Below are 26,895 nucleotides of genomic sequence, written 5' to 3' on the forward strand. Positions count from 1 at the left end.
GACAAATATTCCAAAACATTTTGAAAATACAATATAAGAATTAACTGCACAATTACTAGAAATGTATACCTTGGATATTATACAGTTTGCATACATACAATTTTTTTGGAAAAGACATATTTTTAAGACGTTTCCAACTCTGACTTTGGACCAATTCTGCAGAATGGCCCATATACTAATTGTCACTATGGATGGGCACAAATTCAACTATTTATTTGCAATATTTACATTTCAAATGTTTGACATTGGGGATTGAGATTGAGTCACAGTTTTCATGGTCAATCCAAAAAACAAAACAAAAAATTATTGGGGCCCTTGCATGGTACTTCTTGTTGAAGAAATCCTAAAGTAATGATTTTATTTGAGTTTATTAAGCAAAAGCACGTTCATGTAATGGAGCTTTTAAAAACATAGTTTATCATCTGATTAATATATAGTAAAGTGGAAAGTGTTGGCTGAGAACCAGAGACCAGAACAGACACATTTTGGTTTAAAAAATAAAAAATAAAGACCGACAGCTATACGGCTGCTAAAGCCAAAATATTTTTTTAGGTATTTATTCATATTTTTTATTACATCACAACATTTGTACAATATATGTGTGTATATACAATATTTTTGTATACAATACTAATACAATATACTGTATATTATACATTTGTATAATATCTATGCATATATAATTTATAATTGTGGTCACCAAATAAGCAAGTAATACTGCCAAGATGCAAATATTACTGCTTCAAACCAAGGAGCCAGAAACTACCAAGGTTTGGCAGCCTCGTAAGACGCTGAGGCATTGAATGACCACCCTGACAGCAGATGATAAGCTGAGGGGTGGAGAGGCTGAGACCCGAAACTCTGTGACAGCCGATGCAGAGACCTCTGGGACAGCCGTGGCAGGACCGGCTTTCATAGGGACCTCTGGGATGGCCAAAAGAGGAATTCCGGGACTGTTGCCATGAAGTGTAGCTCTGTCGCTACTAAGGCTCGTCAGCCCAGCAAGATGCTAAGGCATGGAGGGATCGGCACTCAGATGCTATGCTGACATGAGGCACTCTGGCAGTAAATAGTGCAAATAATGTTTACTTTTGATTTGCACTATTTACATTGTCCTCTTTGCATCTTATTGGGTGACCTGGAACAATAAACAAACAACAAAAACAAATGCAATCATTCTTAAAGAACAGATTTTTTTAGGGAAAATGTAAAGTGAATATATCTTCAGCCTTAAATCTTAAATCATTGTAGCTAAGTACCTGAAACCATTTGTGCAGAAGGATATCCCTCAAATCCATCCGCTGGCTTGGGTCTTGCTGCAGGAGAGACTGAATCAGGTGGCAGCAATCTGCGCAAAAACAATGAACAAGAGGAAGAGACAAGAAAGTTGGACTATAACTTCAACCTTTACACAGAAAATCAGGTATAATTCCTGTATTATCCACATTATTACTCAGATGTTACTTTTTCCTACTTGTTTTATATGATTTCAGTTACAGATGGCATTTGTTGTTATGAATGGCATCTTACCTTCTGACAAGCCAGGCTCAGACCAGTTGTCGTGCTCAATCATGTCTAGATCTTCTTCTTGTGGGAAGCATCCACACACCATGACGAATAAGAGCACTCCCAGAGACCACACAGTAGCTGGTCTCCCGTGGTACCGGCGCCACACGTCATACTCAGGAGGGAAGTATTCTCGTGTGCCTGTGGAAAAACGATTTTGCCCGATGGGTAAGCTTGAAATACTACAACATATATGATTATTAAATAAAAAATGCTCTCAAACTACAGGTTTGATGCATAATGCGTACCAAGGAAACGTGTATAGCCGGAGTCTCTCAGGAGATCCCCGCACCCAAAGTCGATGAGTTTGACCTCCAGGGTTTCGGGGTTAATCAACAGGTTCTCCAGCTTAATGTCACGGTGAAACACTCCTCGTTGACAGCAGATGTGGGCGGCCATCGTTGCTTGTGCCATGATGAACCGTGCTGTTTCCTCCTTGAGGATGCCACCGTGACGCTTTAGATAGTCCCACAGCTCTTCGCATGGTGAGGGACGCTCCATGACCATGATGTAATATTCAGGCTGGTCCTGCCAGTCCAGCAACTGAATGATCTCTGGAGCTTTTGGCTCCCTGTTAACCAGGATTAATAGGGCAACCTCTAATGGAAGGGGTGTGGGATGGCCAGACTATAGGAAAGGTCATTGTTAAATGGAGGTGCTTGACAAATAAGGACTTTTGCCGAATCTTGGACAAATTGTTGTCAGTATGTTTGCAAAGTGAGTGAAGCTACTTACAATGTTGATGTATTTCATGTTCTTTGGCTTTTTGGCAATTTTCACTGCCACCTGTACAACAAAACATAACATTGACAAATTTACAACATGACAAGTGCACTAAATAAGGGATATAATATACATCTGAAATGGACATATAAAGACAAAACAATGCAGTTAAATATTTTAAGAAAGTGACTGTACCTCAAGGCCATCCTCTAGTCGTTTTCCTTCGTAGACGGAGCCAAATCCTCCCTCACCAAGCTTTCTGCCTATTTCATACCGGCTCAGAATATCATCTGTTAAAAGGATGATAGTTGTATTTGAAATGAAATCATAAACATTGATAGCAGTGTGTGTAATGTTCCGGTTATGGCAGTAAACTCACTTTGAGTCGTCAAGTCCACTATGCTGCTGTCAGCTGATGCTGGACTGACTGGACTCTGGTGGACTGGAGCTGGAGGACTTTGAACCTGTTGATCTGCAGAGGGAAGGACTTTAGGATCACTAGAAAGAGGTTTCTGAAAATCATGAACCTCTTGAGACCAGGCAATGGATTGTGAAGAATGATCTGAAGAGCGGAATATCAAACAAAACCAAGTTTCAGTCAAATAATAATTAAATATTGCATACTTGTATTATGGTGATTCTTCAGTTGCCACATGGTATCTAAAATTAGAACTTTTTCAAACCATGTTTCATCTGTTTAAAGATTTTTGTATTTTGATATAAGGCATGATGGTGTAGATTTGTAGCATATGATACTTAATGACACGTCATCCTAGGGAATCCTGATTTCCCCTTAATGGATACACATATCTAGATTAACATTAATTACGATGTACAGAGAGCTCTAGTAAACAGAAGACAGTTACACATTGTCATTTTTTTTTTTTTTTACCTCCAGCTTGTCTCTCATGTGTCAGTGCCTGGTCTGAGCTGCTGCTCCACTTGGCATATTTAAGTGGGAGCAGCTTCTCAAAACTATCAGTCCTTCTCCTCTTTTTCACTGACATCTCATGTTCTTCACCAGCACTAATGGGCAGATGTTCCTCAGCCACACTGGTGCTGGATTTTAGGGATGAGATGTTGTAAGCGATGAGGGAACCTCGTTTTCTCTTTTGGCCAGTGAGAAAAGATGTTCTCTCGTTTTCATCTGTGTTTAAATATGGAATGTCATGGAATAAAAATCTAATCAAGGCATTGATCATACTTTTGTATTCTTATGTAATTTGTGATGGTGTGGATGTGTAACATATGGTAATTAATGACACTTAATCCAACAGAGCAATTATTCTTTTTATAAGTTTACTCTATTAATGGATACTCATAGAAATCATGGTGGAAATTATGCAGACTTTATGAAACACATTGTCATTGGATTTACCCTCAGCGTGTCTCTCATATATGGATGCATGGTTTGAGCTGCTGCTCCACTTGATGGATTTCAGAGAGAGCAGCTTCTCAAAACTCTGCGTCCTCATTCTCTTTCTCACTGGCATCACATTTTCATCAGCAGCACTAACGGGCAGATGTTTCTCAGCCGCATTGCTGCTGGATTTTGGGGATGTACTCTGATGGAAATCGTACACCTGAACGCAAGAACCGTGTTTTCTTTTCAGTGCCATGATAACAGTTTTTCACTTGGACAAGTAACTCTGTATCAGGAACTGCGAATGACCAAACTCCGAAACTCAAACCTCAGTGAATTCGAACACGCACAGGTTAATTAAAGCAGCGCACACGAACGTTCCATTATTTCTATGACGACAGCAAATACTTTAACAACGCTTTGGAATCCACTTGACACTGAACGCTGTTATTGCTCACGGATGTCATTCATATTTCATAAGCGAAAACAACAACAACTGCAGTGCGCATTTATTCATTAAACCAATACGGGGAAAACTTTTGTGTTTTGTTTATTCTTTAAATGTATTACAATTCTTTAAATATATTTAGGAAAACATTTCTACTTTGGACATCTTTGCCCCAAGGGTTTCAGTTCAACCTCACTTTGAAATAAAAGCGATATATTTACCATACAAATCTATGCGAATCACTGTGTCCACAGATAATTTATTGACAATACAATAACGTACAATATACAAACAGATTCCCTGACCGCTACTGTCAAAAATGAAAAAATAAATAAATATTAAATAAAAAATTAATTTATTAATTAAATGAATAATATAAATAAATAATCATTTACGCTCGTTTAGAAATGTAAGATGACATTTAGTGACAGGAAAATACATTTCAATCCTATAAATGTATGAAATATACTTGGTTTAAACATTTAAATGTCAGTATCTATATAGTATATAGTTTTATTTTATTTATTTTTATTTATTTACTTTTTTAATAATTTTATTTCTAATTTTATCATTTTATATGAGACCATGATCTGCACTCTTTTTTTAGCGTTTATGTTATATTAATCACCAGTAAGATAAAAACACATTTTTATGTTTATCATTTTTATATAAAAAAATGTCATGTCATGTTTTGTTGATGTTTCAAATATTAAATATTTGTGAAATATTATATTATATTGTATTATATTTCTCTGAACCTTATTTTTAGGACCTGATTTGTCCTTACCTGAATTTAGAAAAAAAATTAAAAGTTGCATTAAAAGTTGAACTTCAATCATTTTTAGTAGATTTTGTATGGCCCGTATATATGTATATATGTATATATATATATATATATATATATATATATATATATATATTTTTGACTTGTGAATGTTAATTTAACTGTCTGTGAATGTGTTAATATTTGTCAACATTATTTTAAAATAAAAAGTGGAAATAGAAACTTGCTATTTATTGATGGGATATAATAGCTTATTAAATATTGAAAGGTTTAATTGGACTTTTACCAAATATTGGCAATATTCAGTACTATGATTTATAATTCATATGTTTCTTAAAATAAGCGTCATGAGCCAGAATGTTTTTTTTTTTGTTTTTTTTTTTATTTTTTTATTCACACAAAATTACCTAACCACTCATTATTTCACAAGGTCTTTCAAAAACACAAAACACAGTACAGTTCATTGGCGTAGACGCTAATACAATCATCAATCATCCATTATAGTTAGCCTATTTTTTTTTTCCTGGCAGACAAAAAATTAAAACGAAGGAGCGCTGCTGTTACGTACATTCGTTCGCTACACTTGTGCTCAGTTTTTGTCTTAAAAGTAATAATAGTTATATATATATGTGTGTGTGTGTGTATATATATATATATATATATATATAACCCACTTATATTGTAGTTTGATAAATTGCTTGTGCTTTTTTTCATTCGTTTTATCCTGATCATTAACCTTTAAGATTAAACTTAAAGCGTTTGAACTTTTAAGGTTGGTCACTACACTTACACACTTAGAAACATTATTTCGTATTTTCATATGTCTCATTTGTCGCTTGAGTCACGTGTTTACTACTTTTTGGGAAACGTGATACATAAAAAAAAATAAATGTATAACCTAGACGTTATGGGACTTTTATTTTTACATTCACTAATTCCGTTTTGTGAACCGGACGTGACGCGCTTTTGTTGTGCTCCTCGTCATCGCATCGCTGATGTAGAGTGTGTTGGCGGGTGTGTATAAAGTATTGGAATTGTTCATAATGTTTGCACAGAAACCTTACAGCGTTATTAAATACGACAAGCGGAATATTCTGTTCATATGACAGTTATGATGGAGGTAACATTTCGCTCCCAGACAAGCTTCACTGTAGAAATCTGCTGTCGCTTACACTTAAAAATAAAGCGAGATATCGAAAAACATATATAACAAAACAAACATTTATTGTATAATCTAAAATAAATAGTTTCTCTCAGGAAGTGGGCGTGATAATGACCAGAATAAAAAGAATATAAGTTATTAAGACGCAAGTGTTCACATGTACATCTGTCATTATTTGTATTGTTGTATGGATGATATTTATCCCGACAGGTGTGAATATGGCAGTGTAAAATGGATCAGTCCCGGAAACGGAGATTAAATACTAGGAAAGCTGGGCTTTCTCAGTGTAAAGTGGCAAGAACTGAAGAGCCAGAGGAAGTTTCTGAGAGCGGAGATGCTGGAGACGCTGCAGGATCAGACAGACACTTCAGTACCATCAGAGCCTCCAGCCCTCAGTCTGACAGCGCCAGTAAGACATGGTTAAAACATACATGTTAAAACATACTGCCAAACTGCCTACCTGGACAGCACTTAGCATGGTTTTATGTTTATGTAGCTTGGACTAAATACCATGTTGTTAATGAGAACCGTGTGACATTGTGTGACTGTTATCAGGTCAAGAACAACATGCTGCATGTATGCAGAAGCCTGAAGATGAAGTTGAGAAGAACTTGGTCATCACATGTGGTGAGTTCTTAAAGTACTGTCCACATTAGTGATATATACACAGATATATTGACCAGAGGTGCATTTCCCAAGTTACCATTGATTGCAAAAACAGCGGAAGTCGATTAATTGGATGATATTTGGCATTTTGGTGCACAGTTTCATTTTTTATTTAGTAAATATTTTGAGTCAGTTTTGTGACGTTTAACATTTTGAAAAAAGGGGGTTATAATGAAAATGGTAAAATCAATAAAGTATGGATTCACAAATCTTTTTTTTTTTTTCAACTGAACCTTTTAGATGTAAAACATTTACTTTGTGTTATTTACATTACAATGTAAATATATTACTGTTAGTAGTAGTATGTATTACAGGTATATTTTGAATTTAATAATAACAACAACAATAGATTTAATAATAAGAAGACTTTATTAGTTACAATTGTGCTGCAAAATAATAAAATAATAACATCATCTTTTCAAAATAGCAAATTTTATGATCAGATTTTTACATTATAAGTTAAAATAGTAATATTTCAAATTCTTCCCTTTCAAAATTTTCAACCTATGAGCTTTTTATATTCCAAAGCTTCAAGCTTTTATTTTGATAGAATACTGGTGAAATCTTGTAAACTTCTTAGCACCAAAACATTGGAAATTATGCAAAAGTCAAAATTCATAGATGCATAACTGCTGCACTTTGTGTTCCCAAATGTATAAACTCACAGCACATGTGGAAATTGAGTTTTGTTTTTATTGTAGTTCATTCCTTTTAACTGTGCAGCCCCCATTTTTATTTTAATATTACATTTGAGTAAGTTTCTAGATTTTCATTAATTCACAAACCTTAATTTGGAAAATCCCTATAGATAAATCAATACCAGTCGACCATGCAAAACAGTCTGAAATGTGTAGAATAATCATCAACCATGTTGCTGTCTTTCAGATAAGGAACAGGGTGGAACCCGAACACTGAGCAGGAGGAAAGGTTTGAGAAGGAAAAGAGATGTGGTCAGTGAAATAGAAACTCAGCAGAAGGAAGCTGAAGATGAAATCCAGCCAGAGGTGGAGATTGACCGAGAGCTGGACAGAGAACTGGAAAATAAATCTCGACAACATAACTTGACTTCTGCGAACGTTCGTAGCATCATTCATGTGAGTGGACTGCTTCTCACTGCTTCCTCAAACTCTGCACAGATATTATTGCCTTGTTTTCTCATGACGCTAGCTGCTAATTTTTCCTCAGGCATATGAAGCCTTTCTTTGTATTCAGCAAGTAGCTCAACATCTTTACTGTCCATTTGCAGGAAGTGATCACCAATGAGCATGTTGTGGCCATGATGAAAGCTGCTATCAGTGAAACTGAACCCGTTCCTGTGTTTGTGAGTATAAATGTCCTGTAATCATCCGCTCTGCTGGAGGGTGATTGATAGCTGTTTAACTCTGTATCATGATCAAGCTGTATCATATTTGAAATGCCATTTTCATAAGGCCTCTTATGAACATGATCAAGCTTTGCTGAAAATCATGTTGTTTACTATCTACTACTCATTTCTCTCTCTGTCTCTCAGGAACCCAAGATGACCCGCTCTAAACTGAAGGAGGTTGTGGAGAAAGGAGTTGTAAGTTGCTTCTATTGTATAGTAGCTGTAAAGTAACGTATTATACGGCTACATATTTACATGTATCTACTCTTGCAGCATTTGTATTAATTACGTAATTTAATAACTTTTTAACATTTCAGCTTAACATGCTTTAATTATTGTATAGGTCATTCCCGCTTGGAACATTTCACCAATTAAGAAGCCCACAGAGGTGAAGGTAACAGCAGAGTATACCAGCAATAAAACATGTATAGGAACAGGAGCATGATGTTAAATAATATTAAATGGTGTATGCACTTACAGAAGGGACCTCAGTTTGTGGATATTCCTTTAGAAGAGGAAGACTCATCTGATGAAGAGTATCGGCCTGATGAAGAGGAGGAGGATGAGACAGCTGAGGAGGTTGGGGAGAATTATTTTTGTGTGATCTGTTTTGTTTTCAGTGGATTTGTACAGACTGTTTGTGTGTGTGATTGGTAGACTCTTCTGGAAAGTGACTTTGAGAACTCATCGTCTTCTCCACGGTGTAGTCGAGTGAGCAGATCACTCTCTGAACATGAGGAGGACAGGGCCAGCAGCTCTAGACCGGTAAGACGCCTGTAGATGAACATGCTATAGCTAAAAAATAATATAATAACTTAGTGTTTTATACCTTTTTGTTGATTTTTAATGTACGCCACCATTCATAAGTTTGGGGTCAGTAAGCTGCATCAAAAAATACAGTAAAAATACAGCAAAAACAGTATTATTGTGAAATATTTTTGCAATTTAAAATAACACTTTTTTTATTTGAATAGCTATTAAAATGTAATTTATCCCTGTGATGCAAAGCTGAATTTTCAGCATCATTATTCCAGTCTTCAGTGTCACATGATCCTTCAGAAATAATTTAATCAATCATTCAGAGTGAAACTTTTCTTATTACCAGCACTGAAAACAGTTCACATGTGACAGCTGATACATATTTTTCCAAGATTCTTCAATTTTTTTTAATTTCTAAAGAACAGCATTTTTTTTAAATAGTATTATTTTGTAAGATTATAAATGTCTTTACTGTCACTTTGCATCACTTTAATGCATCCCTGCTAAATAAGCATTAATTACTTTCTGTCTTCCAATGAGTTCTTTCCCTGAAATAGCTTTATGACCTCTGCTTAAAGGTTCTTATTAAAGGGGTCCTATTATGCTCTTTTTCAAAGTCTTGATTTTGACATGTTCTCATGCTTGGTGGTTCAAAAAAACGGATTATTTTTCACATAATTTACATTATTACAATACCTTTCTCCCCAGCCTGGCACAAATAGCTCGATTAGTTCAGGGTTTAATGAAGGCCCGCCTTCCGTAAAAAGGAAATGTGTTATGATTGGTTAACTATTCCAGTGCGTTGCAATTGGCGGACAGCTTAGACAGTGTTTCAGTAGTGTTGAGTCCTATCCTCTGCCTGCGAGATCGCAGATACATGATATTATCGTGCTAATTTATTTAATTATTTTACATACTTAGTTTCAGGCTAAAAGCAGCCTAACATTATCAAAAAAATCATCACTGATCAGCCTAGCCTATTCTAGTGCAAGTTTATGCATTTAAAAAAAAAACACTTGTGTTATAAGTGAAGCTGTCTACACTGTATGATGAATAAATCTCTTACCACACACTGCACACGTCTGCGGCATGTTGCAGCTCTGACGCGTAGCTGATTTTCCACTCTAGTTAATGCTTGTGTTTATCTCCCTTTGGAGTGGATTTTGAGATTTGTAACTATGTAGATCTTTTTTATGCCCAAAGATACACACCACACACTGACTAAAATTCAAAAAGTGAAAAAGCATAATAGCACCCCTTTAAAAAAACTTCAACATCATTTCAACCAAACAGCAATTATTGCCAAAAAAGGTTTAAAATGTTTCATGACAGAAGCAGAATGCATCATAGTTTAAATTACAGATGATTAAAATATCTTTTAAACTCTCACAAACACACAAAGTAATTGCTATATTTATATTTATTTTACTTGCAGAATCTTCGCAGATCCAGGCACCTGACAGTGGCTGTAACCCCAATGGGCCCCCCACCACCACCACCAGTCCCTTCCAGGGCCCCGCCAGAGTGCAGCTTCTTAGAGAAACTTCATGCGGTGGATGAGGAGCTGGCAATCGGCCCTGACTGCATGGAGTCATATCAGGTGCATCTCTTCACTACTGCTGGTTATAATAATAATAATTAAAAAGTCATTTGTTAATTTGGTTGATGGTCAAACCACAAACAAAATTTAAATAAGGCATTATTTTTTATGTTATGTAGCTAAATGTTACTATACTACTGTGTCTCATTTTTGTTTAGAGTGGAACCAAGAAGTATTATTTGCACACTTAAGTCAAATTATCAGACCAGGTGGCCTTAATTTGATTTATCTCATGCACACTGTTTTGTGATGAATTTTCTTTTTGGATTTTTTTGTAATGTTCTGTATTGTCAGAAGTTAGTGGATTGTGCTTGTAGTCAGTGTGATTGACCACACCTGTTGTTATTCTGCTAATTCTAATGTTTCTTCAATCTAAATCTTTTTTTGCCATTAGGGTCTCAGTGGTGCTAATGGAGAGGAGAGCCTGATTTCATTTCGCACACGATCAAAGCGCCCACTGAGAGACGTCCCTCTGGGGCGCCTGGAGGCGGAGCTACGTGCTCCTGACATCACTCCAGACATGTATGAGTTTGGCTCCGCCCCTGAGGACAGAGAATGGACGCAGTGGCTGCAGGGCCTCATGACTTCAGATATGGAGAACGAAGGTATGAACGGGCCGGGAATACTTAAAATACATGTGTTTCCCTTATGTGTTTTTCAAAAACTCTTATTCTCTTGCCAGAGGAGGGTGATGATGAAGATGACCCCGAGTACAATTTCCTGGCTGATATTGATGAGCCTGATGTGGAGGACTATAGAAATGACAAGGCAGTGCGCATCACCAGTAAGTTCACATGATAGAAATAACTGCAGATGAGCTGTGCTGTTTTTTAGATATTAATCACCTTCTTTCCTTTGTTACTCAGAAAAGGAAGTCAATGACTTGATGGAGGAACTATTTGATGCAGTAAGGATTTCGATCTCTTATATCTTATGTTCTTGCAAATCCTGAAAAGACTGCTTTTCAAACTGACTATTCATTGATTGCCTAATCGAGAGGGTGTTATGATTTCCACAATGCAGAAAACTTGGACAGAATTGCAGAATATAGTAATCTGTAAATATTTAAGCGCAGTAAGTCTGCTGTCAAAATAAAGGTTCAGTTTAACATATTAATTATGAACAGTAGTGTAATTCTCAAAATAGTAATAATACCATTTATTAAAACAGTATAGAATATTACACCATACCAATTTTTTATCCATGTTTTAATTTAAACAGTACATCTCTGTTGTGTAGTGCTTTGTTTGCCAAAAAATTAAAGGACTTGTTTAAATTTAATTTGATAACATTTTGATATATAATTAATTGTATTTAAAAATATAAAATGTAAATTACATTTTTATTCATTCATTTGATTGCCAACATTATTGAGAACAAATTAGTATTAAATCTTGTGTGTGTGTATATATATATATATATATATATATATATACACGCATGTATATATTTTTAAGAAAAATGTTGTGTGTGTATGTATGTGTGTATATATATATATATATATATATATATATATATATATATTAAAAAGTTATATATCAATATCAGTTACACTACCGTTCAAAAGTTTGGGGTCAGTACATTTTTATTGTTTCTTTTTTTTTTTTTTTTTAAGAAATTAATACTTTTATTCACCAAGGATGTATTAAGTTAATAATTAAAAGTTTAATAAAAGTTAATAATAAATAATTTACATTGTTATAAAATATTTATATTTTGAATAAACACTGTACTTTTTAAACTTGTTATTCATGAAAGAATCCTGAAAAAAAAAAAAATCACAGGTTCCAAAAAATATTTGGCAGCACAACTGTTGATATTATCCAACATTGATCATTCTAATAATAAATCCGCATATTAGAATGATTTCTGAAGGATCATGTGACACTTAAGACTGGAGTAACAGCTGATAAAAATTCAGCTTTTCATCACAGGAATAAATTCTATTTTAAAGTATGTTAAAATAAAAAACATTATTTTATATTGTAAAAACATTTTGCAATATTACTGTTTTTTTTCTATATTTTTAATCAAATAAATGCAGCCTTGATGAGCATAAGGGAATTCTTTAAAGACTATTACAAGTCTTACTGACCCCAAACTTTTGAACGGTAGTGTATATGAATATAAGTATATACATGTAAATATTTTCGAAATATGTACTGCGTGTGTGTGTTTATATATACATAATAAACACAGTATACACACATATATTATGTAAACAAACTTTTATTTTGGATGCAATTAATCGTTTGACAGCACTAAATCATAAAACACAAAATACAAAAGAATTAAAACGGACAACACAGATTTTCTGGGGAAAAAACAAAACAAACAAAAACATTTATAGGGCATTATTATTGTTAAAATATAAATAAATCATAAAACTGTAACAATTTAATAAATTGAATTGATTAGACACCCTTTTTGATTATTAAAATGTAATTGAACCATCAAAATTGAATCCAGTAAAATGAAAATTAGGGCTGCAGCAAATTATTTTTAAAAATTGATTAATCTAACAATTATTAGAATGATTAATCAACTAATCGTCAATTATTTCACTGATTAATTAGTAGACTTTGACTATTCAGTTTTTATACATATTCTAACAAATAAATAAAGGTCACTTGTCACTTGATTTGAAAATCATATCATGTAATTACAATTATAATGCAATTAATTTATACAAATGGATATTTTAAGCACATAATATGAGACAACAGACAGATAAACTCTTATTCACCCTTTAATTAGCCATATGAAAAAGAAAAAAAAATCATTCTGCCTAACATCTCCTTTTGTAAGTCATATGGATAAGAAACAAAATAAAGGTATGTGATAAGATGTGTTATTTTTGGATAAACTATTTTATTCACAACATAATCTCTCTTAAAATACCTTATAGGGTTGTCATAATCAAAACAGTCCTGAGGTTGATCAAGCTTTGATCTCTGCAAACCAAACTATCACTTTAATGAAATCGAACAAAATAAATAGGGAGCAAATATAATAGGTTTTATAGGGCCTAAAGTCTAAAGTAGTGCAAAAATCTCACTAATCAACTAGTTGATTGTAGAACTGTCGAGATTCTCTGTGCTGAACCTGTTCCCCATTACCCGTAGTTTCAGGATGAATTAGGGGGTCAGGAAGAAGAAGGACATGAGGAAGAAGAGGAAAAAGAGGAAGAGGAGAGTCCCCAGCAGGAGCCGCCTGGCATTCTGGAGAATATCCAGTATGTCCATCCTCAATTTCACAACCGTCACAAAACTGATGTACAGTTGCACTTTGAGGTGAAGTGTTTACTATGTTTAGGTACGAGGACCCATTAGCAGATGTCTTGAAGCAGCGTTATCGTACAGTGCGGGAGCAGCTGGCGGCGGTGAGGAAACGGAAGGCTCTACTGGAAAGTAAAGGAGTGTCTATACCTCCACCCTGCCCTCAACGCCCCTCCAGCCCCATAACATCCATGACGCTGAACGCAGCTCAGAAACTACAGCTACAGCAGCAGATCCAGCAGGTCTAGAAAGATTGTTTTTATTTATTGTTTTTAGTAAGGAAAGAATCTAATTGTGAGATTCTTTGTGTTTTTTAAGAGAAATTTGGACGTTTATATTCATGGGTTTTTTAATGGCTGTTTTGTTTGTCCTGCAGCATGTGCAGCTCCTCACGCAGGTGAATATGTTGTGCAGTTCGGTTAAAGGTCTGGAAACAGAAGCTTCAACAAGCAGACAGTTCTTGGTGAGAAATGCACACATGTTAGAGAAACACCCCATGATGTGCATAGGTATATGTTAATTCTGTCATTTTCTCTCTCTAATTTCCATCGTACTCACTCAGCTGGAGCTGCAGATGTTTGCGCAGCATGGAGACCGATCATGCAATCCAGTAGAGCATGGCTTCACCAGCATCTTTAAAGCCTGCAACCTTCAGGGTGCTATTTCTCTGCTGGCGGAACTAGATCAGTCGCCCAAAGGAGACGCTACAGTCCTAAGTCCATGTTTCCCTGGTAATTTATCTGAATGTGTCTGTCCTTGCATATTTTACATGTGTCCTTCATTGTCTAAAAGCCAGATAGTTTTGGTCAGTGTAAGTTGATCTACAGATCAAGATGTTTTGCTTAGTAGTCAACGTCTGGTTATAATAGTAAATGGGAAACAGAAATGCACTGCTGCACTCTAAAGTTAAAAATAGTGCTGTCAGTCGATTAAAAAAATGTACAAATTAATTGCACGTTTTTTCTGAAATTAATCACGAGTAGTCGCGATTAATCCTGCCAAACATTAAGGTTTTTAAATATACATTTACAGTTGAAGTCAAGAGTTTATATACTGTATACCTTGCTCAATCTGCAAAATGTTAATTATTTTTTCCAAAATAAGAGGGATCATAAAAAATGCATTTTATTTTTTTTAGTACCGACATGAATAAGATATTTCACATAAAAGACGTTTACATATAGTCCACAAGAGAAAATAATAGCTGAATTTATAAAAATGACACCGTTCAAAAGTTTACATTTAAATAGAAACTTTCTTGCATTAATCTTTATACTCTTTGTTTGCATGTATTATTGTGTAGGATGTCAGTTTCCTGCTCCTTTGGCCTGGTTGATGGCGACTCGATCAGTGTTTCTCTACCCAGAGCTACTTCCTACAATCCAACTGCGGCCTTCTAGATTCAAAGGACCGTTTACTTCGGCAGAAAATTGGTACTGCGATCATGCATCTGCCTAAATCATTGCACATTCTTATCCACTTTTTTCTTTAACACAGACGTAAGCCTATGGGCATAATGTCTGGTTCATTAGCCGCTATAGACCAATTTCGAGTAGACGTCACTTGCAGCTGCATGGTGGTTGCAGAAAAACACTGGTAGCAAGTGTAGGTAAACGGGTAAAATCCATGGAGTAAGAGAAAAAAAAATATTTTGGTGCCTTTTGATGTCAAAATCGGAATGCCAAAGTCAAAGACGCCATTTGAAACTAAACGCAAATGTTTAAACGGACATACTATGGATGAAAACTGCTATGATTACTTTTAAAGCTTATTGATTTAAACAATAGGTCTACATAATATTCACATATGCTGTTCATAGAGGACATATTGTATTAGCCCTACAGTTACAGCATGAAATATTATTTAAACCTATTACTATTAACATTTTTACATAGCATTTTTTTATTTTATCTCACAATTCTGACTTTTTTTTTTTCTCACAAATGCAAGTTTATATCTCCTTATTCGGACTTTGTAACTCGATTTAACAAAACTAGTGAGTTTATTAATTCTGAGGGGAAAAAAAGCCAGAAGTGTGGGATATAAACTCTGAGCCGAGGGGAAAAGAGAGAATGACGAGTTGTTTTTCCTCTAGAGTTGTGGGATATAATCTCGGGATTGCGAAAATAAAGTCAGAATTTTGAAATATAAAATCAAATTTACCTTTTTTATTCTTTTATTCCATGGCTCCACAGACTGCCACTTGAACTGCTCATAAAAAAAACGTCATCCCTGTTTCGGATCTGTAAGACTATCTCACTATCTAACATCAATTTTGTTGAACAACAGTGCTTATCGCTGGGTGACAAGCTCTTTTAATATGCGAATAATATTTCGAAAATGACATCTAATCAATATAATTTATACTCTCTTTAAATCTAAGTATTTTGTACCGTATCTTTGTATTTCTCTAGCCATAAAGGCTATCTCTCCCGGGTTTTCTGCAACCATGCTGCGCGCGCATCCCGATTGTTTACAAACAGATAATTGGTCTATAGGGAAATAACGAGAAGATTAACAACATGCAGTAAACAGCAAAACTGTTTGCGTTACAAACCAGTGTGCTCATAATTAAGATAAAACGTTAAAATGTGGTAAGAGACATCAATTTGCAGTATCAGGCAGCAAAACGAGCTGTTTTGTACAGCTAAAAATAGCTGGATGCGGATGAGACTGGAACCCAGATGCATAAAATGAACAAATGGCTGAAATCTACTCCTACAGGAAGAAAAAAAAAAAGAGAATAAAAGATACTCATACAACACTGTTGACTGATGATATTTCTTTCTTTGTCTCCTCAGTCTTGTTGTTCTAGGTCATAAGCACTTAAGAAGTACCCCACACCCCCTGCAGATGACTTGTCGCTATCTGCTTGCTGCTAGGAGCTTTATCAGTTTAAAATCACACATTCGTGATGCATGTCATAAACCTTTTCCCAATGTCATCAAGGTGAGTGAGTGAAATCAGCGTATGGCAGGAATCCTTATTGTGTGGAATTTATACTGGAATGACTAATGTCACCTACCTCTTTTTTTTTTTTTTTAATGTTTATTAGACATACTTTGTGACGGGAAAATGCCCTCCCATGCCCTTGGCCTGTAAGAGGGTCAGTCCTTCTGACCAGCGGCCCCCTGTGGAGAGAGAAAAGAACCTCATGCCTGATTGGCTCTCGGTAATAAAATCATCTTGCTCTGTTTATGTAATTTCAGTCCTTCTGTTTTTCATTAATTGCTCCTAAATGGTAAACATCTGATATACAGTGCCTTGCGAAAGTATTCATACCCCTTCATTTTTTTTTTTTACATTTTGTTATGTTGCTGCCTTATGTTAAAGTGCTTTAAATGACTTTTTCCCCACATCATTCTACACTCCACCATAATGGCAAAGCAAAAAAAACATCTTTGCAAGTTTATTAAAAATAAAAAACCGAAATGATTCTATTGTTTAAGTATTCATACCCTTATTTGGGACGGTTGAAATTTAGTTTGGGAGCATTCATATTGCTTGTAGATGTTACTACACATCAAATGAAGTTAGCCTGTGGCACATTCAATTGAATGAGTATGATTTGGAAAGACAAACATCTTAATAAAAGGGCCAACAGCTGAAAATGCATGTAAGAGCAAAAACCAAGCCCTGAGGTAAAAACAGAACTGCCTGTAGAGCTCAGAAACAGGATTACTTTAGGCCACAGATTTGGGGAAGAGTTCAAAAAAATCTGCTGCATTGAAGGTTCACAGAAGCCTGTAGTCTCCGTTACCCTTAATAGAAGACGTTTGAAACAACTAGGACTCTTCCAACAGCTGGCCTCTCGGCCAAACTGAGCAAATGATGCAGAAGGGCTTTGGTTAGAGTGATGACCAAGATCCTGATGTTTACTCTAGTTGAGCTCCATGATCATATGTGAACACCTACAGAACACGTGAAAACACATTTGGAATTTGCAAAAATGCACCTAAACGACCCTCAGACTGTGAGAAACAAGATTCTGTGGTCTGATGAACCTCAATTCCAAGCATCATGTATGGTGGTAGCAGCCTTATGCTGTGGGGCTGTTTTTCAGTGGCAGGGACTGAGGGACTTAGGGTCAGAGTAGAAGAAAATCTCAACAAAGCAAACTATAGAGATAGCTTTAATGAAAACCCAGTCCAGAGTATTCAGAATTTCAGACTGAGCATAAGGTTCACCTTCCAACAGGACAATGAGCCTAAGCACACAGCAAGAGTGACTTATAGACAACTCTGTGAATGTCCTTGAGGGACCCAGCCACAGCCTGGGCTTGAACACAATCAAACATTTCTGGAGAAGCCTGAAACCTGACAGAGCTTGAGAGATGAAGAGGTGAGGGCAAGAATGGCAGATAATTGCCAAATGCAGATGTGCAAAGCTTGTTGCATCATACCCAAAATGACTTGAAGCTGTGAAGGTGTTTTAGCTAAGTACTGAGTTAAGGGTATGAATACTTATGCAATACTTATTTCGGTTGTTATATTTGCAATAAATTTACAAAGTTGTGACAATTCTGTTTTTGCTTTGTCATAATGGTGTATTGACTGTAGACTGATGTGGAGAAAGAAGTAATTTAAAGTAGTTTAATATAAGGCTACAACATAAAATGTGAAAATGAAGGGGTATGAATACTTTTGCTAGGCACTGTAAATGTAATATTTAACCTTTCTCTCCTGTAGAAAAACCTGAAGCGCATTTATGAGCTTGTAAGACTGTTTAATCTTCCATCTGGAACCTCCCAGACTACCAGTCCAGCAGAAGAAGCCACTGAGTCTCCAGGTCCAGGAGCAAACTGTAGCCTTTCTCCAGGCATGCGTTACCCTCCCACCCTTCCTGAGGACCTTGTTCAGACACTTTTATCTTCATTTTTGGGTTCATGCAAAAAGAAAAAAGACAAGACTGTTAAATCCACCAAGCCTTTAAAACCTCCCCCGTCGGCGGAGGAGCTAGAAGTGTTTCTCAACCAGTTACCAACCCTTTTACCAAAAACTAGTCCATCACTTTCAAACCCTTCTCATCTTACACTTCCATGCCTTTCTGGAAACGGAGCTTTGAATGGTCCTTTAGAGAGAGCGATCATAATATCCAACGTGTCAAACGTGCCTCCGGTGGGACGAAACCCAGGTGGAGCAGTCGTCACTTTCCCGACGGCTCCAGTTGCACCTAAACTGAGCTCTTCAAGGACTGTTCCTGTGAAAAATGCTGTAGAAACACCAATGGGCATCTCTGGTTCTTCACAGAGAGCTCAAGGTGCAACCCAGGGGGACGTAATCATCACTTTACCTCCTGCTTTGGCACCAGAGCTGAATCCCTGTCCTTCAGGGCATATAACTGTGAATCAAACTGCACAAATAGTCAGCTCTAATGTTGATCCAAGAGGATCGAACCTCATAATCACTCTTCAACCTCCTACAGTTCCCAGCACCTTAATTTGTCCAACCACAATCATGAAAACATCCACAGCCAATGCTCCATCAGCTAAAGATCGCATTAGCCAGCACTGTGGCTCTCTGCTTAAAGTTATACCGAGGGACTCTGGTGGTCTAGCTCAAGTGCATCAAAAACCTCTAAATCAGTTTCTTCTCCTTCCTCCAGGCTTTGTGTTTGCAGGCAGCAGCTTTGGCCATCAGGTGGCTAGACAGGATCAATCCTTGAAAGGTTTATCAGCTCTGAATAGCACAGAGGTTAAACTTAGGAAGCAACAGGGAACTCCAGATGTTTTCAGGCCACAACTAGGTTCACCACAGGTCGTGTCTGTTCATGATGCTTCTGTTGAGGGCTTAGAAGAAACTGCAGCGGCAGAGGAAGAGCTGAACAGCGATGATGGAGGACTGATTGACAGTGAGGTAGAAGAGTGTGGTGAGAAGGACACCAGAGAGCTGTTTCTCACACTTTCTGAATCCTCCAGGAGCCCCACGCCCAGTATTGAAGAGGAAGATGCTGACATGGAGATTGTTTTTAACAGGAGAGAGAAACTAGAGGAGCAGAAAACAAAAGAAAAGCAAGGCAGCAATAGACTGACAAGGGAGGAGGAGGAAACAAGTGGAGACGTTTCAGACGTCCTGTTTGTGCCAGAACTTCAGGTTAGATCATTTTTATGCTCTTTGAGATATTCACACTGAATAGTAATTTTCTATTTATTTTTTTTTATTTGACTGTAATAAAAAAATATCATACTATCAAAAATAATAATTATATTATTGGTATTTGATATTCTTATTCTTCTTATTATTTTTATATTTTCTTTGTTCTTTTTAATTAATAATTTTTATTCTTTTTTATACATTTTATAAACTTTTTAAAAACATTTTATAAAATGTATACTTATAGTTTAGTTTTTATTTTTTATTTTTATTAATTTTTATTCTTTTTAATTAAAACTTATGCTTTTTACACTGAATGCTAATTTTCTTTTTTATTTTACTGTAATACAAAAGTCATGCTATCAAAAATAATTATAATATTGATATTTGATATTATTAAATAAAATATTGTATGAATTAAATATGTTTTATATATTGTTGCATTTTTATTTTTACATCTTATTAAATTAATAATTTATTTATATTATAAATATCTTTTTTATTATTAATTTATTACCTTTTTATTAATTTTTACTTTTTAATATTTTTTAATTATTCAGTTTTTTATTATTATTTTTTTTATTAATAATTTTTATGCTTTTTACACTAATTTTCTTTTTTTTATTTATTGTAATATTTTAAAAAAATCATACTATAAAAATAATTATATTTTTGGTATTTGATATAAAATAAATTATTGTTAAATTAAATATTAGATAAATTAAATATTTGTTTATATTGTTGCGTTCTTTATCTTTTCACATATTTTTTATTATTTTTAATTAATAATTCAGTTTTTATTTTAATTTTTTAACACATATTTTACACTGAATGCTAATTTTCTTTTTTTATTTTACTGTAATTTTAAAAATATACTAGCAAAAATAATAGTTATATTATTGATATTATTATTAAATAAAATATCATATAAATTAACTATTTTTCATATTGGTCATTTTTTGTATGTTTTTTTAATTCTTTTTAATTAATAATTATATTGTTTATTATTTTTCATTAATTTTATTAACTTTTTATAAGAATTTGTTATAATTTTATTCTTTTTTATTAATTTTGATTCTTTTTAATGCCTTTTATGCTGTTTACACTGAATGCTAATTTACTTTTTTTATTTTACTGTAATACAGAAACATACTATCAAAAATAATAATTATATTATTTTTACTTTTTTAATCCTTTTATTTTATTCTTTTTTTAATTTTTTTTATTTTTAATTAATAATTTTTATGTTTTTTACATTAATTTTCTTTTTTTATTTTACTGTAATACAAAAAATACTCATACTATCAAAAATAATAATTATATAATTGGTATTTGATATTATTATTAAATAAAATATTAAATAAAATATTGTTTTTTACTTTTATTTTTTATATACTTTTTTTATTCCTTTTACAATTACATTTAAAAACTTTTTCAAATATTTTAAATTATTTATTATATTATATATTGTTATATTAAGTTTAAGTATTTAAGCATCATGTTTGATTAAACTCATCTTTGTAAACACCAGAAAACCATTGAGAAATTTTCACATCTGGCCACAAAGATGAGATCTGAAAAGGAAGGAAGTTCAGATGATGGAAAATCGAACCATGAACCTGCAGGTCAGTTCAGTCATTTTGTGAATTCAGTGAATTGTCTAGCTGAAACATTAGCTTTAATAGTTAAGCAGACACATTTACAGAAATGATTATTAATGTGAAATGGCCTTACAAATCTAAACTGAGTACATGTGACACTCACAGATGGGCACCGTACCCACACTGTGGAGAGTCCTTTGGTCCTTTACGATGATGCACCTGAAGACGATCCTTACAGAGACGCTAAAGATGTCGCCTTTGCCCAGGCCTACTTGGAGAAGGCATGAAATATTTAGATACAAATATTAATGTTCATTTTTATGTCGCGACAGGTCCATTTTTAGTCTACTGTTCTGTCTGTCTGTCTCCAGGTGTATGAGGTGCTGCAGATGGTGCCTGGGAAAGTGGACGAGTTCTTGTGTGTCTTGTCAGAGTTTGAGAAAGATCCAGAAAGTCGCACATCGCTAGAGCTGCTGACGAGACTCAAGCCTGTGCTGAGCGACTGGCCTGAGCTGCTTCAAGATTTTGCTGCCTTCCTGCATCCAGATCAAGCCAAACAGTGTGGCCTGGTAGAGGACAATTAACAATACTCTTATATTCATGAATAAATATAGCATGATACCAACCTTGCTCTTTCTAATGTGTGGCTTTAGCTGGCAGAGCAGCAGGCGTTTGAGCGCAGCAGACGGTTTCTACGCCAGCTGGAGTGTACTTTTGGAGAGCAGTCAGATCTCTACAGAAAGGTGGTGCACATTCTACAAGGGGGTCCGTCACAGGATCTTCCTGACTTCAAAGAGGTATTTAAAAAGGGCACAATCAGACAAGCAATCCCTCCTTTTTATTCTGGCATTTGAGCATCCCTTTCTCTTTTTTTTCCCCAGATGAAAGCTCAAATAACATCACTGTTCCAAGATCACACTGACTTGCTAGAGGAATTCTGGGATTTTTTTAAGCAGCTATACCCGCAAGTGCAAGATGAGGATCATGCAGACAATGTAGAAACCAGTCAGGGCTTGGAAGGAAACCATCCATGTCAAGCAAACAGAGCTGTCTTATCAGATAAAAAAGAAGAGCCAGTCAAAACAGCCTTTAAACACGCAAGAAAACGAGACAAACATGTTCAGGTATCTCATGAAGAGACCTTTTTCTTCTATAGTTGACTTTTCTTATATATTCAGTGTCTATAAATGTCAGGCAATCTGAATTGTGTCTAATTAAATCAAAGTGCCTCTGATGCATTTTGAAGATTTTTTAAGGTTATAAGGCTCAGCGTGTGAAAGCAATCTGAAGTAGTGTGCGTGAATCTAAATGTACAGTTGAAGTCAAAAGTTTACATACTGTACACCTTGCAGAGTCTGCAAAATGTTAATTATTTTACCAAAATAAGAGGGATTATACAAAATGCATGTTATTTTTTAGTAGTACTGATCTGAATAAGATATTTCATATAAAAGTTTACATATAGTCCACAAGAGAAAATAAGTTGAATTAATGAGCCTGTTCAAAAGTTTACATACGCTTGATTTTTAATACTGTGTTGTTACATGAATGATCCACAGCTGTGTTTTTCCTGATCAGTTAAACTTAAGGCCCAACAAATTCTTGTTTGTGTATTTGAACCCTTTCCAACAATGGCTGTATGATTTTGAGATCCATCTTTTCACACTGAGGACAACTGAGGGACTCATATGCAACTATTACAGAAGGTCCAAACAGTCCCTGATGCTTCAGAAGGAAAAATGATGCATTAAGAGGGGTAAAAACGTTTTGAATTTGAAGATCAGGGTAAATGTAACTTGTTTTGTCTTCTGGGAAACATATAAGTACCTTCTGTAGCTTCTGAAGGGTAGTACTAAATGGCAAAAACATGATATTTAGGCAAAATAAGAAGAATGTACACCTCTTCATTCTGTTCAAAAGTTTTCACCCCCCGGCTGTTAATGCATCGTTTTTTCTTCTGAAGCATCAGTGAATGTTTGGACCTTCTGTAATAGTTGCATATGAGTCCCTCAGTTGTCCTCAGTGTGGAAAGATGGATCTCAAAATCATACAATTATTTTTGGAAAGGGTTCAAATACACAAAAATGCTGAAAAACCAAAGAATTTGTGGGACCTGAAGGATTTTTCTGAAGAACAGCAGGCAGTTTAACTGTTCAGGACAAACAAGGGACTCATGAACAACTATCACTAAACAAACAAGCTCATTCAGGTTAAGACACATTATTAAGAATCAAGGGGATATAAACTTTTGAGAAGGGTAATTTTTATAAATTATAAACTATTATTTTCTCTTATGGACTATATGTAAACATCTTTTATGTGAAATATCTTATTCAGCTCAGTACTAAATAAAAAATAACACGCATTTTGTATGATCCCTTTATTTCGGTAAAATGATTAACATTTTGCAGATTCTTCAAGGTGTATGTAAACTTTTGACTTCAACTGTAATTCTGCAAATTGACACTTTAAATTAATTATTTTTCATTTTTTAATTTTAATTGTGACAGCTGTATTATGTTGTTTAATTTTTGCCTTGTCTTGAATTTGTGAGGCATTTTTGTTAATTTTGTTCATTTCATGATGACATTCTGACTTGTTTTATTTTCTCTCTCAGATGGCAGAAACAAAAAAGAACAAGGCCAAGAAAAACAGTCTGGCAGCAGAGTCAAAAAAGGAGGCAGCTGAACCTTCAGTGGACAGTCAAGAGTCTTCATTTAACGCCACAGGAAGCTCAGTCTGTGCCGAGAATATCTCTCGCGCACCAAATGGGAAAAAAGTAGTACTCTGGACGAGGTTAGAAATGCTGTGCAACATTTATCTCTAATATTACATAATATTTCCAGTTTTTATTTGACTGTATAAAATTTATTGTGCTGTTACCAGGGTTGTGTCCAATTCAGAATTTAATTAGGATTGCCTTTTAAACTTTACTTTTAAATAGCTATAGCAAACAGGATGCAGAATCAAAATAAAATGTGAAATTTAAGTGAAATTTTAAGGAAATGTAAGTGCTAAAAGATCATCATATATGATCGCACTTTAAACCAGATGCTATATAGAAAGAGAATTAGGTCCAGTCAGTGTGTTCTGTGTTCAGTCTTCAAAAGGTTCAGCAATGTTTTTAAAGGGGTCATCAGATGCAAAGTTCACTTTGTTGAAGTTGTTTGATGTTTGAACATTAATGTGTGTTGGCAGTGTATGTACACATCTACCCTATAATGATAAAAATCCATGCAGTGGCTTTTATTTAATCTGTAAAAATAATATCCTCTTTTTTCAAATTGAGCCGTTCTCAGATGCCAGAGGCATGATTGGCATCACTGATTGACATGAGTGTCTTACCTCAGACCCGCCTTACATCAGCTGTAACAGTCCGACCTCCATTGTTTTGATGCCGGAGCAGGGATGTAAGTTAGACAAATATCTCTGCTTGAGCAATTAAGGTGTTGTGTTGCTGGATGTAATAATGAACATAGTTGTCCTCATTTACTCCTAACATCTGAGCCACTGAAGATGCAGTAGATTACGTTTGTTTGTGAAAGGAATGCGCCTCCCGATCTACATAAATGCGTCCATGTTTGCGCGAATCATTCATGATCCAGCTTCACTTACAGCAGAAGTGAATATAAGGGGATTTTTTTATGAATTTCTGCAATCACCTTTCCTAATAATGTGCTAGTTAGCAAGTTTTGCGGCTGAACATGCTAAATGCGGCTAAAGTAAACAGTCTCTCAGAGCAGCGAAGAGAAGAGAGGGGCGGGGCAAGCAGAGCTCATTTGCATTTAAAGGAACAATCCATCAGAATGGGTTGATTTTTGCAGAGCTGATTTTGACAAGGTAAAAAGGGTGTTGTTTTACACTACCATTGAGAATTTTTAACCAAAGTATATTACAGACTTTTTCATTAAGACACTAAAGAATCATATCAACTTGTGGAAAATGGGCATCCGATGACCCCTTTAAAGAAATGAATACTTTTATTGAGCAAGGCTGCAAATAAATTCATCAAAAATGACTGTGAAGACATTAAGAATGTTGCATCCTAAAGAAATGTTAGTTTCCACAGAAATATTATGTGTTTTTAACATTGATAATAATAAGAAATGTTTCTTGAGCAGCCAATCAGCACATTAGAATGATTTTTGAAAGATCATGTGACTCTGAAGACCGGAGTAATGATGCTCAAAATTCAGCTTTGCATCACAGAAGTAAATTACATTTTAAAATATATTCAAATAGAAAACAATTATTTTAAATTGTAATAATATTTCACAATATTAATGTTTTTACCGTATAATGTTTTGATAAAATAAATCCAGCCTTGCTGAGCATAAAAAGACTTTTAAAAACATTTTTAAAAAAAAGTCAAAGTATCCGTCTCAAAATCAGTCCAAATTTATATTGTCACTTATAGTTTGTTTGACAATTAAAATCTGTGTGACTGTTTCTTTTAGTTAGAGACCAGTAGTTCCTTTTCTGTTTTTCAGTCTTATATTTCAATTCAACGTCCTGTGGATTATAGCCAGTTCTATTAAAATTTACAATAAATAATTGAAAGGAACCCAAGGCTTCATTTCAGAATTTAAACACTCATTTAGATGTATATTCATGGTATAAAATGTGTTTTGTTTGTGTAATTAAAAAGGGAGGCAGACCGTGTAATACTGACCACCTGTCAGCAGAAAGGAGCCAAGCCGGCCACGTTTCATGCCATTGCAGCCCAGCTGGGCAACAAAACAGCCAACGAGGTTTGCTTTTTTTCACATTCAGATGCTTTTCCTCACAAAGATCACATCCAGGTCATTTTTTACCCTAAAAAATCAAATTTAGAGAATAAAATGTACTTGAAATCATAACATTCCTTAACATGTTTGGACCTCCAACATTTTCCTCAGCAGTGTGCAGTAACCTTTCATCTGGTCCAGTGCATAGTGCAGTCAGGTCGACCATTATAAATAGCATAGTTGGAAAACAACCACTGTTTTGTTTTTCTCCTTAGGTTTTGGAGCGCTTTCAAGACCTCATTAAGTTGTTCCACAAATCCAGCAAGTTACATCAAGCAAGCCAGTCGGACACAGAGATCCAGTCCGGCACCATAGAAGATGAACCAGACTGACATAAAAAAATTTTAACAAAAAGACAATGTGTGCAGGCTGGACCTGCCGCCTGAATTGAAGCAGAAACAGTGTAACACTTTAAACCTGTTTTCCTGAAGTACTTGAACAACAGAAACGTCATGTAATATTAAGAAATTTGGGAAGATATATATTTATGATTCTTAATTTTGAAGGCATACACAAGCTAAAAACAATAGTAAGACGTTAAAAACATTGTGAAATTGTTACGTTTTTCTACGGGATGTGATTTTTGAAAAATATTTTTCTTTCATTAATAGTTTAGTAAATTACAGTGAGTTGTAGGTTGCGAATATCGTTTCATGTGAAGGAATATAACAAATAAATTATTTAATTGTTTATATACGTC

General features: G+C 34.8%; 1 protein-coding gene and 1 pseudogene across 7 annotated transcripts; one reads left to right on the forward strand and one right to left on the reverse strand.

The window, feature by feature from the left end:
• Positions 1–742: 742 nt before the first annotated feature.
• LOC127182099 (aurora kinase-like) lies at positions 743–3,908 on the reverse strand (annotated as a pseudogene).
• gon4la (gon-4 like a) lies at positions 1,288–26,889 on the forward strand. 7 transcript variants are annotated; one of them, XM_051136838.1, is made up of 30 exons: positions 1,288–1,423; positions 1,494–1,734; positions 6,257–6,455; positions 6,602–6,673; positions 7,598–7,806; positions 7,959–8,033; positions 8,223–8,273; positions 8,422–8,472; positions 8,559–8,657; positions 8,736–8,843; positions 10,273–10,437; positions 10,832–11,042; positions 11,120–11,221; positions 11,304–11,344; positions 13,563–13,672; positions 13,753–13,957; positions 14,092–14,178; positions 14,278–14,446; positions 15,019–15,148; positions 16,517–16,664; positions 16,771–16,887; positions 18,404–19,807; positions 21,339–21,432; positions 21,574–21,689; positions 21,780–21,977; positions 22,062–22,205; positions 22,290–22,532; positions 24,026–24,204; positions 26,057–26,159; positions 26,411–26,889. In XM_051136838.1, exons 3-30 carry the CDS (start codon positions 6,278–6,280, stop codon positions 26,525–26,527), a joined length of 4,926 nt encoding a protein of 1,641 aa, XP_050992795.1. In that variant the 5' UTR covers positions 1,288–1,423; positions 1,494–1,734; positions 6,257–6,277; the 3' UTR covers positions 26,528–26,889. The 7 variants fall into 7 exon arrangements, 6 of the variants coding, with proteins under 6 accessions (XP_050992795.1, XP_050992796.1, XP_050992798.1 ...); XM_051136839.1 differs by having other exon boundaries at positions 1,580–1,734; XM_051136841.1 differs by having other exon boundaries at positions 1,322–1,423; positions 1,546–1,734.
• The last annotated feature ends 6 nt before the right edge of the window (positions 26,890–26,895 follow it).

The sequence above is a fragment of the Labeo rohita genome, chromosome 19 (assembly GCF_022985175.1).
Source record: "Labeo rohita strain BAU-BD-2019 chromosome 19, IGBB_LRoh.1.0, whole genome shotgun sequence".
NCBI classification, from domain to species: domain Eukaryota; kingdom Metazoa; phylum Chordata; class Actinopteri; order Cypriniformes; family Cyprinidae; genus Labeo; species Labeo rohita.

Coding starts and splice junctions, on each gene's coding strand:
- gon4la (XM_051136838.1), top strand. CDS start 6,278: ATGGATCAGTCCCGGAAACGGAGATTAAATACTAGGAAAGCTGGGCTT. Junction 13,673..13,752: donor GGCATTCTGGAGAATATCCA/GTATGTCCATCC, acceptor TACTATGTTTAG/GTACGAGGACCCATTAGCAG. Junction 16,665..16,770: donor CTTTTCCCAATGTCATCAAG/GTGAGTGAGTGA, acceptor AATGTTTATTAG/ACATACTTTGTGACGGGAAA.